At 36.5% G+C, this 13069-nt stretch overlaps 1 protein-coding gene across 2 annotated transcripts in view; it reads right to left on the bottom strand.

Moving 5' to 3' along the window:
* ANKMY1 (ankyrin repeat and MYND domain containing 1) overlaps nt 1-13069 on the bottom strand; it is a 46603-nt gene that overhangs the window by 4136 nt on the left and 29398 nt on the right. For both annotated transcript variants that reach the window (XM_087725523.1, XM_087725524.1), the window contains 3 exons: nt 10185-10350; nt 8095-8164; nt 6019-6170 (listed from right to left, as the gene is read on the bottom strand). In XM_087725523.1, the coding sequence (XP_087581649.1) occupies nt 6019-6170; nt 8095-8164; nt 10185-10350 (388 nt within the window). The remainder of the gene's footprint in view (nt 1-6018; nt 6171-8094; nt 8165-10184; nt 10351-13069) is intronic.

A 13069-nucleotide genomic window follows, 5' to 3' on the forward strand; every position in this document is an offset into this window, starting at 1 on the left:
TGGGTCGCAGAACCGGCAGTGACCCAAGCTTGCCATGCCCCCAAACCAGTTCTCCAATCTCCGCTGCCACTGCCAGCATGTTTTTTTATTAGGTTTTCATGGTCTTGCGCATGCACAGAACAATTTATACTGAACTGGGCATGCGCACGCAAAGCAAACTGGTACTAGGGCAGGTAGGAACCCACCCCTGCTTGGTATGAAACAACACTACTATGTGAAATAAAAACAACACCAAATGTGATTAATGAAAGAATGGGAATTTACTTACCTTCCCTAACAGGTGGGACTACTTCTTCAGCCGAAGATGCACTCTCTTTTGCAGCAATAAAATAAGTTGGAAAGACATTTCAGAATGCACAATAGTATGAAATAAGGTTATGTATGCCTCAAAGAACCTGTATGTCTGTGTATGTCAAAATCCAATGTGATTTGTTTTTTATTAAATTAAGTTACAAAAAATCTGATTCTCTTAAATACATTCCAAAAGTACATGGCAATATTTTCAATATACACAACACAGTAAATATAATCTTAGACATTATATTTTATACATTAAAATATTTTCTGCAGTTACCTTAATCCACATACACATGAACAATTTAGTATCTTAAAACCCCTTAATTCCAATTGTATTCTTCAAAGGAAAAGTTAAAATAAAATAGTCTTAAAGAGATAGACTATTCCTTGGAAGTAAATATTTATATGAACCAGTAGCTGACTCCTCAAGCCAACAGCCATCCTCAGCTGAGTGTCAAAAAGGCAAAAGAAACTAATACAACTATCGCAGCATAGTAGTGCTTTATTCATGCTGCTACAAATGCCATCTCGATTTTTCAATGCTCTCTAGGATATCACATCATGTTTTTTAAAATACTGTCCTCCTGTGGAAATTCTATTTTTGTACATAAACATGAAGACAATATAGATATGATTTACTACTAACAGCGTTCATGTGTCCATGTTCTCAGGTTACCACATCACAGATTACTGGAAATTATATACATTAATATCAAAAGTCTTAAAAAATACATTTTCTAGTAATTTAAATCATTTGAATCATATTCCACTAAAATCGTTCAGGCATTCATTTGATGAGATTTATGTCCTTATCGCCATTCTGAAGAAGCACTGGATAATACAGCTTCCAAGATTTAGCTGATCTGAACTATGGAGATCTCACTGTAGCAAACATCGTGAAAAAAATGAACCACTATAAAATAAACTGAGTTCAAATGCATGCCTCAGCATGAAAATATTGACTGATCAGCCGCTTGGTTCCACAATTCTGGATAGTAAAATTATCAGTACTGAAGGAGGTTATAATACTGAAAGACAAATTTAATTGTACTAAATGCTTCTGAGGAAAGAAGTGCATAATCTCGATCTTCTCAATCTTTTGCTTTGTTTTAACTGCTTTCATCTTACTTTCTTCTGATAAGAACTAGGATGATAACCAAACTCGTATTTGATTTTCAGACTGTTTGATGCAAGCTTGATCCAATATCTTTGTCAGCAAATAGATTTTATCACAATCTGGAAAATTTAACATTAACCTCAGAATTAAACAATTTCCTTCGTTAGAGCAGTGTTTCTCAACCTTGGCAACTTGAAGATGTCCGGACTTCAACTCATTCGCTGGCTGGGGAATTCTGGGAGTTGAAGTCCAGACATCTTCAAGTTGCTAAGGCTGAGAAACACTGCGTTAGAGTGTGCAAACTTCATTAATATTGTTAGTAGCACACTTTTATGTTCATTAGCCACTTCTTAGCAACTGGGAGGGGGAAATGGGGGAACAAAGTTCTAGAAGAAAAACCCTAATACAGAGGGATGCTCTGTAACTCCCTTTTAGGGGACATGTCAGTTTCCCACATTGTTGGGTGATACAAAATTGAGGCTTGATCTGACAAAATGGCAGAAAACAAGTATAAAACTGATAGAAATATGAGTGGATGCCACAACATGTTTTTTGATATTTACTCAATTTGAATCCCTTTACCACAAGTTTGGCTTGGTAGAACAAAATAGTCTGAAACCAATAGAAAATGTTGGCCATAGTTATGGTCAACTACATTACATTGCTAATAGGTTGCTCTATAGCTTGAAGAGAAGTCAGTGAACCACATTGTGCTGTAATGGGCAAACTACCTTTCAGAGGGAAAATAGTACAATACTGGTACAAAACTTTAATATAGATTTTGAATAAGTGAAGCAATATTGCTTTGGTAAAGGTTTCTTCTAAACTCCAATCTAAAATGCTGGTATCTTCTGGCCATGAGGGACATAATACGTGGTCTTTGTAGAACAAACAAAATGAAACAGGTACAAATTTTTGGAACAGGCTGTGTGTTGAAACCAAATTTGGAGTTTAGAGTTAGCTGCGGCATTCTTTATTAATACTAAAACATAGGACAACCAATGAAGCTTGAAGCTGAATTTTGTTGATTTGAAGAGACAAAAAGGAAAGTTCTCGCATAGCACAATTCATTACATGATGTTGTGAAAACTAGTCATTTGGTTAGCTCCAGAAAGGGACTACATATATATATATATATATTTGCTGGCTTTATGCCTCTTTCAGAGTATGAAGAAGATGAAATCCAGAGGGTGAAAAACTTGGAGGAAGACAACGTTATTATATTCATGTCCTGCTCATGTGCTTTCCCAGTCATAGCTGATTGATCACTGTGGAACTAATCAACACCCATTTTATACGCAGACATGAAATTTCCTTATTTCAGTTTCTGGAAGCTTGGAAAATGCTTTGCTTTAATTTATCCATCCAAATGAGATTTTGATATTGTATTCTTCATGGAATCTTTTGCTTTATCTTCATTGATTTTGAGAAACACACCATGTACTGTAGGTTTCTAGATCAAATTCTAAATTTTAATCTAAAAACCCCTTCAAGAAAACACACAATTGCCAAAATAAAATAAAAAAATCATGTACCGTCTAGGCACACTTGTCACCTAGCTTATACACAGTCCATATATTAATAAATTTCTTCTTGCATGGCTCTGTCCTTGCTTCTTCATTTGAATGAAGACTTTTCTTGCCTTTAAAGTCATTCTCCTAACAATCTTTTACCATTTTTCCAATCCAGGTTTTCAATGAATCCTGCTTTTATATTTCAAGTTCAGTTTTTCCTGCAACTTTAATCTTATATGTTTGTACATTAAAGTGGTCAGGAAAGTAACAATTTGCTTATTATTTTACTTGTTCTCTTTAACTTGTTCTAAATATGAGAGAAAGCATAGTCTGCCCAATTAAAGTAACCACATAAAATATTTTTCAAATAAAATGCTTCCCATTATAAGCAGCAGTGTCCTTGTGTTCAATACAGGTTTTTTTTTTGACACTACAAAAAATAATTCATTGCCAAAACTGAAACAGATTTAAATCAGTACAGATTAAAAAATTAATTTACATCATACAAAATGTAAGATAAATGATCACAGGAAAACTAAACATGTATATTTGATGCATAGTGAATTAGATCAGCATTAAATGCTTCTTAATATTATCAAAATATAATATTTACAAAGAAATTAGTGAGAATTATCTATCAAAGAAGTAGAATGGCAGTTCCAAGTGCTACTTAAGAAGAATGAATGTGGTATAAAGACATTTATGTCAGCATCTCAAACCACTACTTCAGGATTGTTTATATCTTCCCTATACTAGCACTCATGTGGGAACTTTAATGCCTGAATTAGATCTAAGTAATATAATTATTATTTTTAATATAGTATGTAATTCTGCAGATGTTTCCCAGTAGGGCAGTAAAATGGACCACCCATAGCTTAAAAAGCTACACTTTGTTGGATATCGCTGGTACACACATCTGAATTTCTTTTTTTTAAAAAAGACTGTGTATGCTAAGTAAAATCCAAAAGACATCGAATGTTAGCCCACAAAATGTTAGGTAAAATAAGCATAGGAAAGAAGATTGGGGCAACTAAGTACCTAAAATATGTATAATATGCGGGAATTACCATATTTTTCAGAGTATAACATGCACCGGAGTATAAGGCGCCAAGATTTTGAAGAGGCAAATTAAAAAAAAAAGGTTTTGCTCTCTGCAGAACTCCCCAAAACAGCCCGTTTTTCACAAAAATGGCCCCATTTTTTTTTCAAAAAAGGCATGAATAGCCTTTAGGAGGTTTGTAGAGTGCTCGGGGGGAGGGGGGGACAAGCAAAAAATGGCTCATTTTTCAAGAAAACTGGCTCATTTTTTGTCAAAAAAAGCGCATACATAGCCTTTAGGAGACTTTTTTGCTTATTTCTGCTCTCCCCAGCCCCCAGGAGCACTCTGAAAGCCTCCTAAAGGCTATGCACGGCCGTTTTGGTGAAGGGGGCGGGACTTTGGAGGCAAAAAATGTTGTATTCAGTGTATAAGATGAACCCAGATTTTCAGCCGCTTTTTTGAGGGTAAAGTGTGCATCTTATACTCCGAAAAATATGGTAGATTCAAATGATATACACTGTGAAGTCATTATCCATTTGTCTTACATAATCTAACTCCATTCCAAATTATGCCTAGGTTACCATCTTCCTATTAAGGGAAGACTAAATGATGCTTCCAAAATTAAGGATTTAACTAGCCATAGTTTCATTTTTAAAAGAAATGTTCTATACAGTACGGCAAATAAGAAGATGCAACATGAAACAAAATTTGAATCAGCAAGCTAAGCACTCAGACCTGAACTATAATACTATAGAAAGAAGAGTAGAACTATTGTAGTCAATAGTGAAAGTGCATCACATTGGTCCAGAATGCAATGGCCTGTGCAGTGTTGGGCGCATCTACATTCATCCAAGTTATACCTCCATTGCGCAAGTTGCATTGGTCCCTTCAGGTACCAATTCACGGTAGTAGTTACTACCTTTAAGCCTACATGGCACAGGACCAGGTAATTTGCGGGACCATCTCTTCCTGAAGACACCTGCACCATATCTGATATGATAGGCACACTCCTGGTCCCTTCCCTTAAATGCTGCCATCTTATGGGACCTAGGAAATGTGTCTTCTCCTGTTCTATGGAACACTTCCTCCAAAGATCGAGTAGCCCCCTACTCTTTTGATCTTCCAAAAAGCACTTAAGACTTGATGGTTTTCCTTAAGGTTGAGATGAGATTGAAACTGGCAAACCTGTTGAGAGCTGCATGGGAAAGTTTAGCTGTAGTGCCAGGTCTTTTTTTCTTTGTTTGTTTTAATGCTTTTCTTTCACTGTTGACGTATGTATGTATGTATGTATGTATGTATGTATGTATGTATGTATGTATGTATGTATGTAAATTTTACTGCAGATTTTATATGTGTATTGTTCAAGTTACTGTTTCAATTTAAGTTTGGTTTAGCTGAGTTGTTTTCATAAAGGTAAGGATAAGTAACAGTTGACGTTTACAGATACAGATAACTAATTTTGTTATGGTTATATGTCATTATACATGATGTATAATGACAATAAAGGCTATATTAATGATGGCGAAACATTTCGGCACCAAGTGCCCAAACCAGAAAGCGTGTGCGTGCGCACCAGAGCGCTAGAAACCCAAAAGCCAGCTGATTGACATGCATGCGCGGGCCAGCCACCTCTTCTTTGGGTTTCCGGAATTCCAGCGTGCACAAAGACCAGCTGGCTGGCGTGCATGCGAGCGCCAGAAACCAGAAGAGCAGATGGCAACGGCAAACTTGCCCACGGAGAAGGCTCTGTGTGCCACCTCTGGCACGTGTGCCATAGGTTCACCATCACAGGGCTATGCTATGCTATGCTATGCTATGCTATGCTATGCTATGCTATGCTATGCTATACTATACTATACTATACTATACTATACTATACTATACTATACTATACTATACTATACTATACTATACTATGTAAATGAAATGAAATGAAACAAGGTTACTTACATTTTTAAGGACACTTTGTTTCTTTCTAGAATAAATAATTGCAATGTTTTTGCATTCTATCTCAGTCTTACTTTGTTCTGCATGCCATCAGCCCCACCTACCTGTTTGTAAACACTCTCGCTTATGCCGGTCATTCCAAGCCTTGACTTTGCAAGACTTGCTACAAGTGAAGATCTCATAACAATGTAGACAAGGGGAAAGGGTCATACCAACAGATCGTCCACACTGGTAGCAGTATTTAAAAAAGAGCAACCTGTTAAAAAAATGTGGTTACAAGAAAGATCAGAGATGTAATATGTAAAGTTTTTGGAACACACACATAACAAAGACATTTGCTAAAATATTAAAAAGTTGGAATATATATGATTCTGTGCATCCAGAGTTTTAATCTTCAACACTTATTTCCTTATGTTGCAATTCTAAAGTTATTTCAATAATTTTCTATCATATACCGGTGCTGCCTTTTAATCTTCTAATTAAGCTCCCCCAAATTAATGTTTTGTGAGCTTGTCAATATATACAGTCAATAAGAAACTTTTGCCAGTGCTTATTTTCTTAATATTTTTTTCAGCTAATCATTTTTACATCACACTCGAAAGAAATCTGAACACTGACTTGCAGAAATTGGAGAAATACACAATAAACCACTTTTGAACTTTATGTCCAATGTGTATATATGTATCTCTGTGTGGGTATATATCAGCAGTGGTATTCAGCCAGTTCTGACAGGTTCTGGAGAACCAGTAGTAGAAATTTTGAGTAGTTTGGAGAACTGGCAAATAGGGTGGCCCCACCCCCGTTGCCTCCTACTCTCCCAGCTGATCATCTTTTGTTGCCCTGAACAGGAGAATGGAATTGGAAAAGAGGTTCGTATATTCGTAGGTTTTCACGGGTGTAGGTATGCTGGTCTTGTTGTATTCGGGTCTTTTCCCATGTGAGATTGAGATTGTCTTGGCAACAAGGTCTCACTCGCCATCTTCAGGTTGGGTTTTGGATATGTATGTATGTATGTATGTATGTATGTATGTATGTATGTATGTATGTTGTATTTGTGCTGATAAATAAATAAAGAGAGACTAGTATAGATCTATTTCAAGCTATTTAGCTCTCATCAGCTAGCCATACTCTTACTGGGATTAGAACCTGTGCTGTATTGCATCTTAGGCAGATGTGTTAACCATTAAGCCACAAGGTTCTCCTCCTTATCAGCCAGGGAAATAGGTATATATTTAGAGTCACAACCCCTGGTATGCCCAAATATGGGAGGAAGTTCACTGCTTCCATTCTCTGTTTATCGGCTCGTCACAAGAGACCATCCAGACAGACTAGGGTATGGCTAGCTGATGAGAGCTATATAGCTTGAAATAGATCTATACTAGTCTCCCTTTATTTATTTATCAGCACAAATACAACACAAATGTAACAAAGGCAACAGCAAAAATACTGGGTTTCTGTCTGGATGGTCTCTTGTGACGAGCCGATAGACAGAGAATGGAAGCAGTAAACTTCCTCCCATATTTGGGCATACCAGGGGTTGTGACTCTAAAAATATATATATATATACATACATACATACATACATACATACATACATACATACATACATACATACATATATATATATATATATATACACACATACACATACACATACACATACACATACACATACACATACACATACACATACACATACACATACACATACACATACACATACACATACACACATACATATATGTTTTATTTGTGCTGATAAATAAATAAAGGGAGACTAGTATAGATCTATTTCAAGCTATTTAGCTCTCATCAGCTAGCCACACCCTTGTTGGGAATCGAACCTGTGCTCTATTGCCTCTCAGGCAGATGTGTTAACCATTGAGCTACAAAGCTCGACTCCTTATCAGCCAGCCAGGGTGAGAGGTATATATTTAAAGCCACAACCCCTGGTATGCCCAAATATGGGAGGAAGGTCACACTTCCATATATATATATATATATATACACACACACACACACATACATACACACACACACACACACACACACACACACACACACACACACACACAATCAATATGTCTGGTTCCATTAGTGATGACAACAATACTAAAACCAACTATCACAATCATCTATCAGTACAACAAGCAAATTAAATTTTGATTCGTAGGACTTACTTTGATGCATCTGTTTCTGGTAATGGTCCTAAAAGGGGATTTATAGATTTCTTTCTTATTCCTCCAGCAGCTGAAATGCAAATATTATTATTATTGGTTTGTCATATAATCACATGTTTAGATTGGATTTGGCATTTTTATCTACCTATCCTTTCCAAAGATCTAGTATAGGCAGATGTTCTTGTTTGATGGTGATAAAGATATTATGGTTCATTGCATAGTCAGCCAGATGTTTGTATTTGCCATTTTTATCCACCTTTCGAATCGTTCCCAAGGCTTGGGTTAGGTAGATGTTATTATTTGCTGGTGTTAAACGTATCATTGCAGTATGTAAGTTGTTCCAACTAATTCCTTTTGCAATTGACTGGTGGTGATTTTGTCAATGCTGATGGTGCTCAAAGTGATGCTCCAGAAGTTTTGAGGTTGCACCCAAGGCACCTATAACTAATGGTACTATCTTTGCTTTCTTTTGCCACAGTCATTCTATTTCTATTTGCATGTCATTGCATTTGTGATCTTCTCCACTTCTTTCTCTTCTCTTCTGCCACATCCACTATCCAGACTTTTTTGTCCTTATCAACAATTGTTAAGTCTGGGGTGTTATATGGCAGGAGCTTGTCCATTTGAGTGCTAAATTCCCAGAATATGTTACTTCTGTTACATTTTCTATTACTTTCACTATTTTATGGTCCCACCAGTTCTTCCTTGAAGACAAATTGTATTTCTTGCAAATATGCCAACACACTGTTGTTGCTACTTTGTCATTTTTTATAGTCAGTCTGTGCAATCTTTTTGCAACAGCTAATTAAGGGTCCAATGTTTCTTTAGCTTCTTGGCAGAAGTGGCTTTTGCTGTCTGTTGCTGTCTTCTCCGATTCTGCCTTTGCATTTGTTCTTAAGGTTGGTCTTCTGTAGCCAGTATTAGCCCCTTTGTTTCTTTCTTCAATTTTCCTGCTCTTAGACATTGCCGGGTCTCGTTATTTATTTTTCCTGCTTTTTTGAAGTGTACTGGCCATATAAAATTTTGCCTTGCCATATCTCTTTCCTACTCTTCATTGGGTCTTTCTTGAAAGCCAGTTTGGTCTCTTCACAACTCAGTAAGCCTGCATTACTGAGTATGCTAGCTTTAATATATCATCTTCACTGTCCTTCAGATATTCTTCCAATGCCCTTTTTTCTTCTTCAACTGTCTGGTGTGCTTGCAACATTATTCACCTATTTTCCTTGATAAGTACAATCTATCAAAATTGATGTGGGTATGGAGGGCATAATTCATTGCCATTATTATTATTATTATTATTTTGGTCATTCTATTCAGGGCTTTCTATTCAGGGCTTTTAGTAGACTCCAGTCTACTGCTCTAGCTGTACATCTAATGACTGGAATTACCCAGGTTAGTTGTCTTGATATTTCTTCAGCTGAATTTGGACTTTAAGCTCTTCATTACTCTCATATTGTATTCATTTCTAACCTCCTTTTTGATTACAGTGTGCATGATGTTGTCAACTTAAAGGATGCTCAGGTGTTTGTAGTGATCATCTTCATCCAGTCTCTTGATGTTATTTCTATAGAGTATCTTAGTCTGTTCAGTTTTCACTATTTTTGCCCCATTATAATTGGTTGCACAGTCAACCAGATGTTCATGCTGAATTTGGCATTTCTGACCACTTATTATTAAAACTGATTTCGTGAGAGCTGTTGTTGCTTTTTTAAATGCCAGAATCAATCTTATTTTTTCAGAATTGTTAGCAGTATTAGTCCATTTTTTAATAAAAAAATAGAAGCCAAACAAATTTCAATTTCTGAGCATGAAATTAAAGGATTGCATATAAGTATCAACATCTTTAGCTTCCTTTTTGTCTCAGCATAGTATATCTTGTCAATACAAAAAAATAACAAGATGATATCATATTATCACATTCCCCAGATGATAGAAGGAAAGTTGACAATGAATCCTAATTTAAACTTTTTAGGTTCATATTCTTAAACAATCTCCAGCTGCAAGAAAACACCTCTGCCCTAAGTATTCTAATCCAAGTCTAGAATTGCTTTATATATATATTTTTATTTTAAAATCTAACTTGGACTCACCAATTTTGATTTTCCTAAGTTCTTCTTCATCCCACTGTTTTTCTTTTTCAATAACAGCCTCACGAACCCGGTCACTGAGAAACTCCAGCATCTTTCGTCGAAATGCACATGTTTCCCTCTCTATTGGTGACAGAGAATGGAGGGGAGTATGCAACAGTCTTTTATCCTACAATACATAAGCATTATTTTTAGTATATAACTAGGAAATGTGCATAACAATTATAGATAGCAATAGTATCTAGACTTATATACCACTTCATAGTGCTTTATAGCCCTCTCTAAGAAGTTTACAGAGTCAGCATATTGTCCCCAACAATATGGATCCTCATTTTTACTGATCTTGGAAAGATGGAAGGTTGAGTCAACCTTGAGCAGGTGAGAATTGAACTGCTGCCAGTCAGCAAAATTAGCCTGCAATACTACATTCTAACCACTGTGCTTGATAATATTGTTTCCTATAATGTAATGTATAATATATTATTATTATTATTATACAATTGTATCACAGCGGCCAGTTGTTTCGCCGGATTTGGCATTGGTTACTAGTCGGGCCCCACCCAGGGGCCTAGGACGTCATAACGTATTTTCGTAATATGCGTGCAGATCCAAGCAGTATGGCTTTTTGCATTTGACTGATGGTGATTTTGTCAATTTTTAACTGTTTTAAATGTAATTCCAGTGCTTTTGGAATAGCATCCAGTGTGCCAATTACCACTGGAATTACCACTGCTGGTTTGTGCCACAGTAGTTGAATTTCGATTTTTAAGTCCTGGTATTTTGCGATTTTTTTCAGGTTCCTTCTCGGCGACCCTGCTATCACCTGGTATTGCGATGTCTATGATTGTGACCTTATTTTTCTCAACCAGTGTGATGTCTGGTGTATTATGCGCCAGTATTTTGTCCGTTTGTATACGGAAATCCCACAAGATCTTGACCATCTGATTTTCGGTGACTTTTTCAGGCTGATGTTCCCACCAGTTTCTTGCTGTTTTAATATTATAATTTTTGCACAAATTCCAATGGATCATTTGTGCTACTGAATTGTGCCACAATTTATAATCAATCTGTGCGATTTTTTTACAGCAGCTGAGTATGTGATCAACAGTTTCATCAGCTTCTTTGCAAAGTCTGCATTTGACATCATCAGAGGATTTTTCGATTTTGGCCTTAATGGCATTTGTGCGGATAGCTTGTTCTTGCGCAGCCAGGATTAGTGACTCTGTTTCTTTCTTTAATGTACCTGTTGTTAACCATAACCACGTTTGTTCACTGTCCACTTTATCTTTTATTTTTTCCAGAAATTGGCCATGTAGTGCTTTGTTCTGCCAACTCTCCATTCTTGATTTTATCACATCTTTTCTGTATTCTTGTTTCGTCTGTTGGGCCTTCAGTAGATTTTTGTTCTTTACTTTGATTAATAGATGTTCTTGACTTTCTTTTAAATAATCAGCCAGTGCATGTTTTTCTTCAACTGTTTGCTTCCATTGTAATAATCCTCTGCCACCTGATTTTCTGGGCAGGTACAGTCTATCAGTATCACCACGTGGATGTAAACTGTAGTGCATTGTCATTAGTTTCCTGGTTTTTCGGTCCAAAAGGTCCAAATCAGCTTGTGTCCAGTTAACTATACCAGCTGTGTATCTTATAACTGGTATTGCCCAGGTATTTATGACCTTGATTGTATTTCCACCATTCAATTTAGATTTCAAAATTTTCCTAACTCTGTTGGTGTACTCTCGCCTGACAATAGTTTTTACTTCTCCATGTTTGATGTTATCCAACTGCAGAATGCCTAAGTATTTGTAGGCTTCATCATCATCATCATCATCATCATCATCATCATCATCATCATCATCATTATTATTATTATTATACAATTGTATCACAGCAGCCAGTTGTTTCGCCGGATTTGGCATTGGTTACTAGTCGGGCCCCACCCAGGGGCCTAGGACGTCGTAACGTATTTTCGTAATATGCGTGCAGGTCCAAGCAGTGCGGCTTTTTGCATTTGACTGATGGTGATTTTGTCAATTTTTAACTTTTTTAAATGTAATTCCAGTGCTTTTGGAATAGCATCCAGTGTGCCAATTACCACTGGAATTATCACTGCTGGTTTGTGCCATAGTCGTTGAATTTTGATTTTTAAGTCCTGGTATCTTGCGATTTTTTCATGTTCCTTCTCGGCGACCCTGCTATCACCTGGTATTGCGATGTCTATGATTGTGACCTTATTTTTCTCAACCAGTGTGATGTCTGGTGTATTATACGCCAGTATTTTGTCCGTTTGTATACGGAAATCCCACAAGATCTTGACCATCTGATTTTCGGTGACTTTTTCAGGCTGATGTTCCCATCAGTTTGTTGCTGTTTTAATATTATAATTTTTGCACAAATTCCAATGGATCATTTGTGCTACTGAATTGTGCCGCAATTTATAATCTGTCTGCGTGATTTTTTTACAGCAGCTGAGTATGTGATCAACAGTTTCATCGGCTTCTTTGCAAAGTCTGCATTTGGCATCATCAGAGGATTTTTCAATTTTGGCCTTAATGGCATTTGTGCGGATAGCTTGTTCTTGCGCAGCCAGGATTAGTGACTCTGTTTCTTTCTTTAATGTACCTGTTGTTAACCATAACCAAGTTTGTTCACTGTCCACTTTATCTTTTATTTTTTCCAGAAATTGGCCATGAAGTGCTTTGTTCTGCCATTTCTCCATTCTTGATTTTATCATATCTTTTCTGTATTCTTGTTTCGTCGGTTGGGCCTTCAGTAGTTTTTTGTTCTTTACTTCGATTAATAGATGTTCTTGACTTTCTTTTAAATAATCAGCCAGTGCATGTTTTTCTTCTTCAACTGTTTGCTTCACTTGTAATAATCCTCTGCCA

Source organism: Thamnophis sirtalis, unplaced genomic scaffold, assembly GCF_051295495.1.
Source record: "Thamnophis sirtalis isolate CommonGarterSnake01/CBP01778 unplaced genomic scaffold, rThaSir2_p1.2 scaffold_11, whole genome shotgun sequence".
Lineage (NCBI taxonomy): Eukaryota > Metazoa > Chordata > Lepidosauria > Squamata > Natricidae > Thamnophis > Thamnophis sirtalis.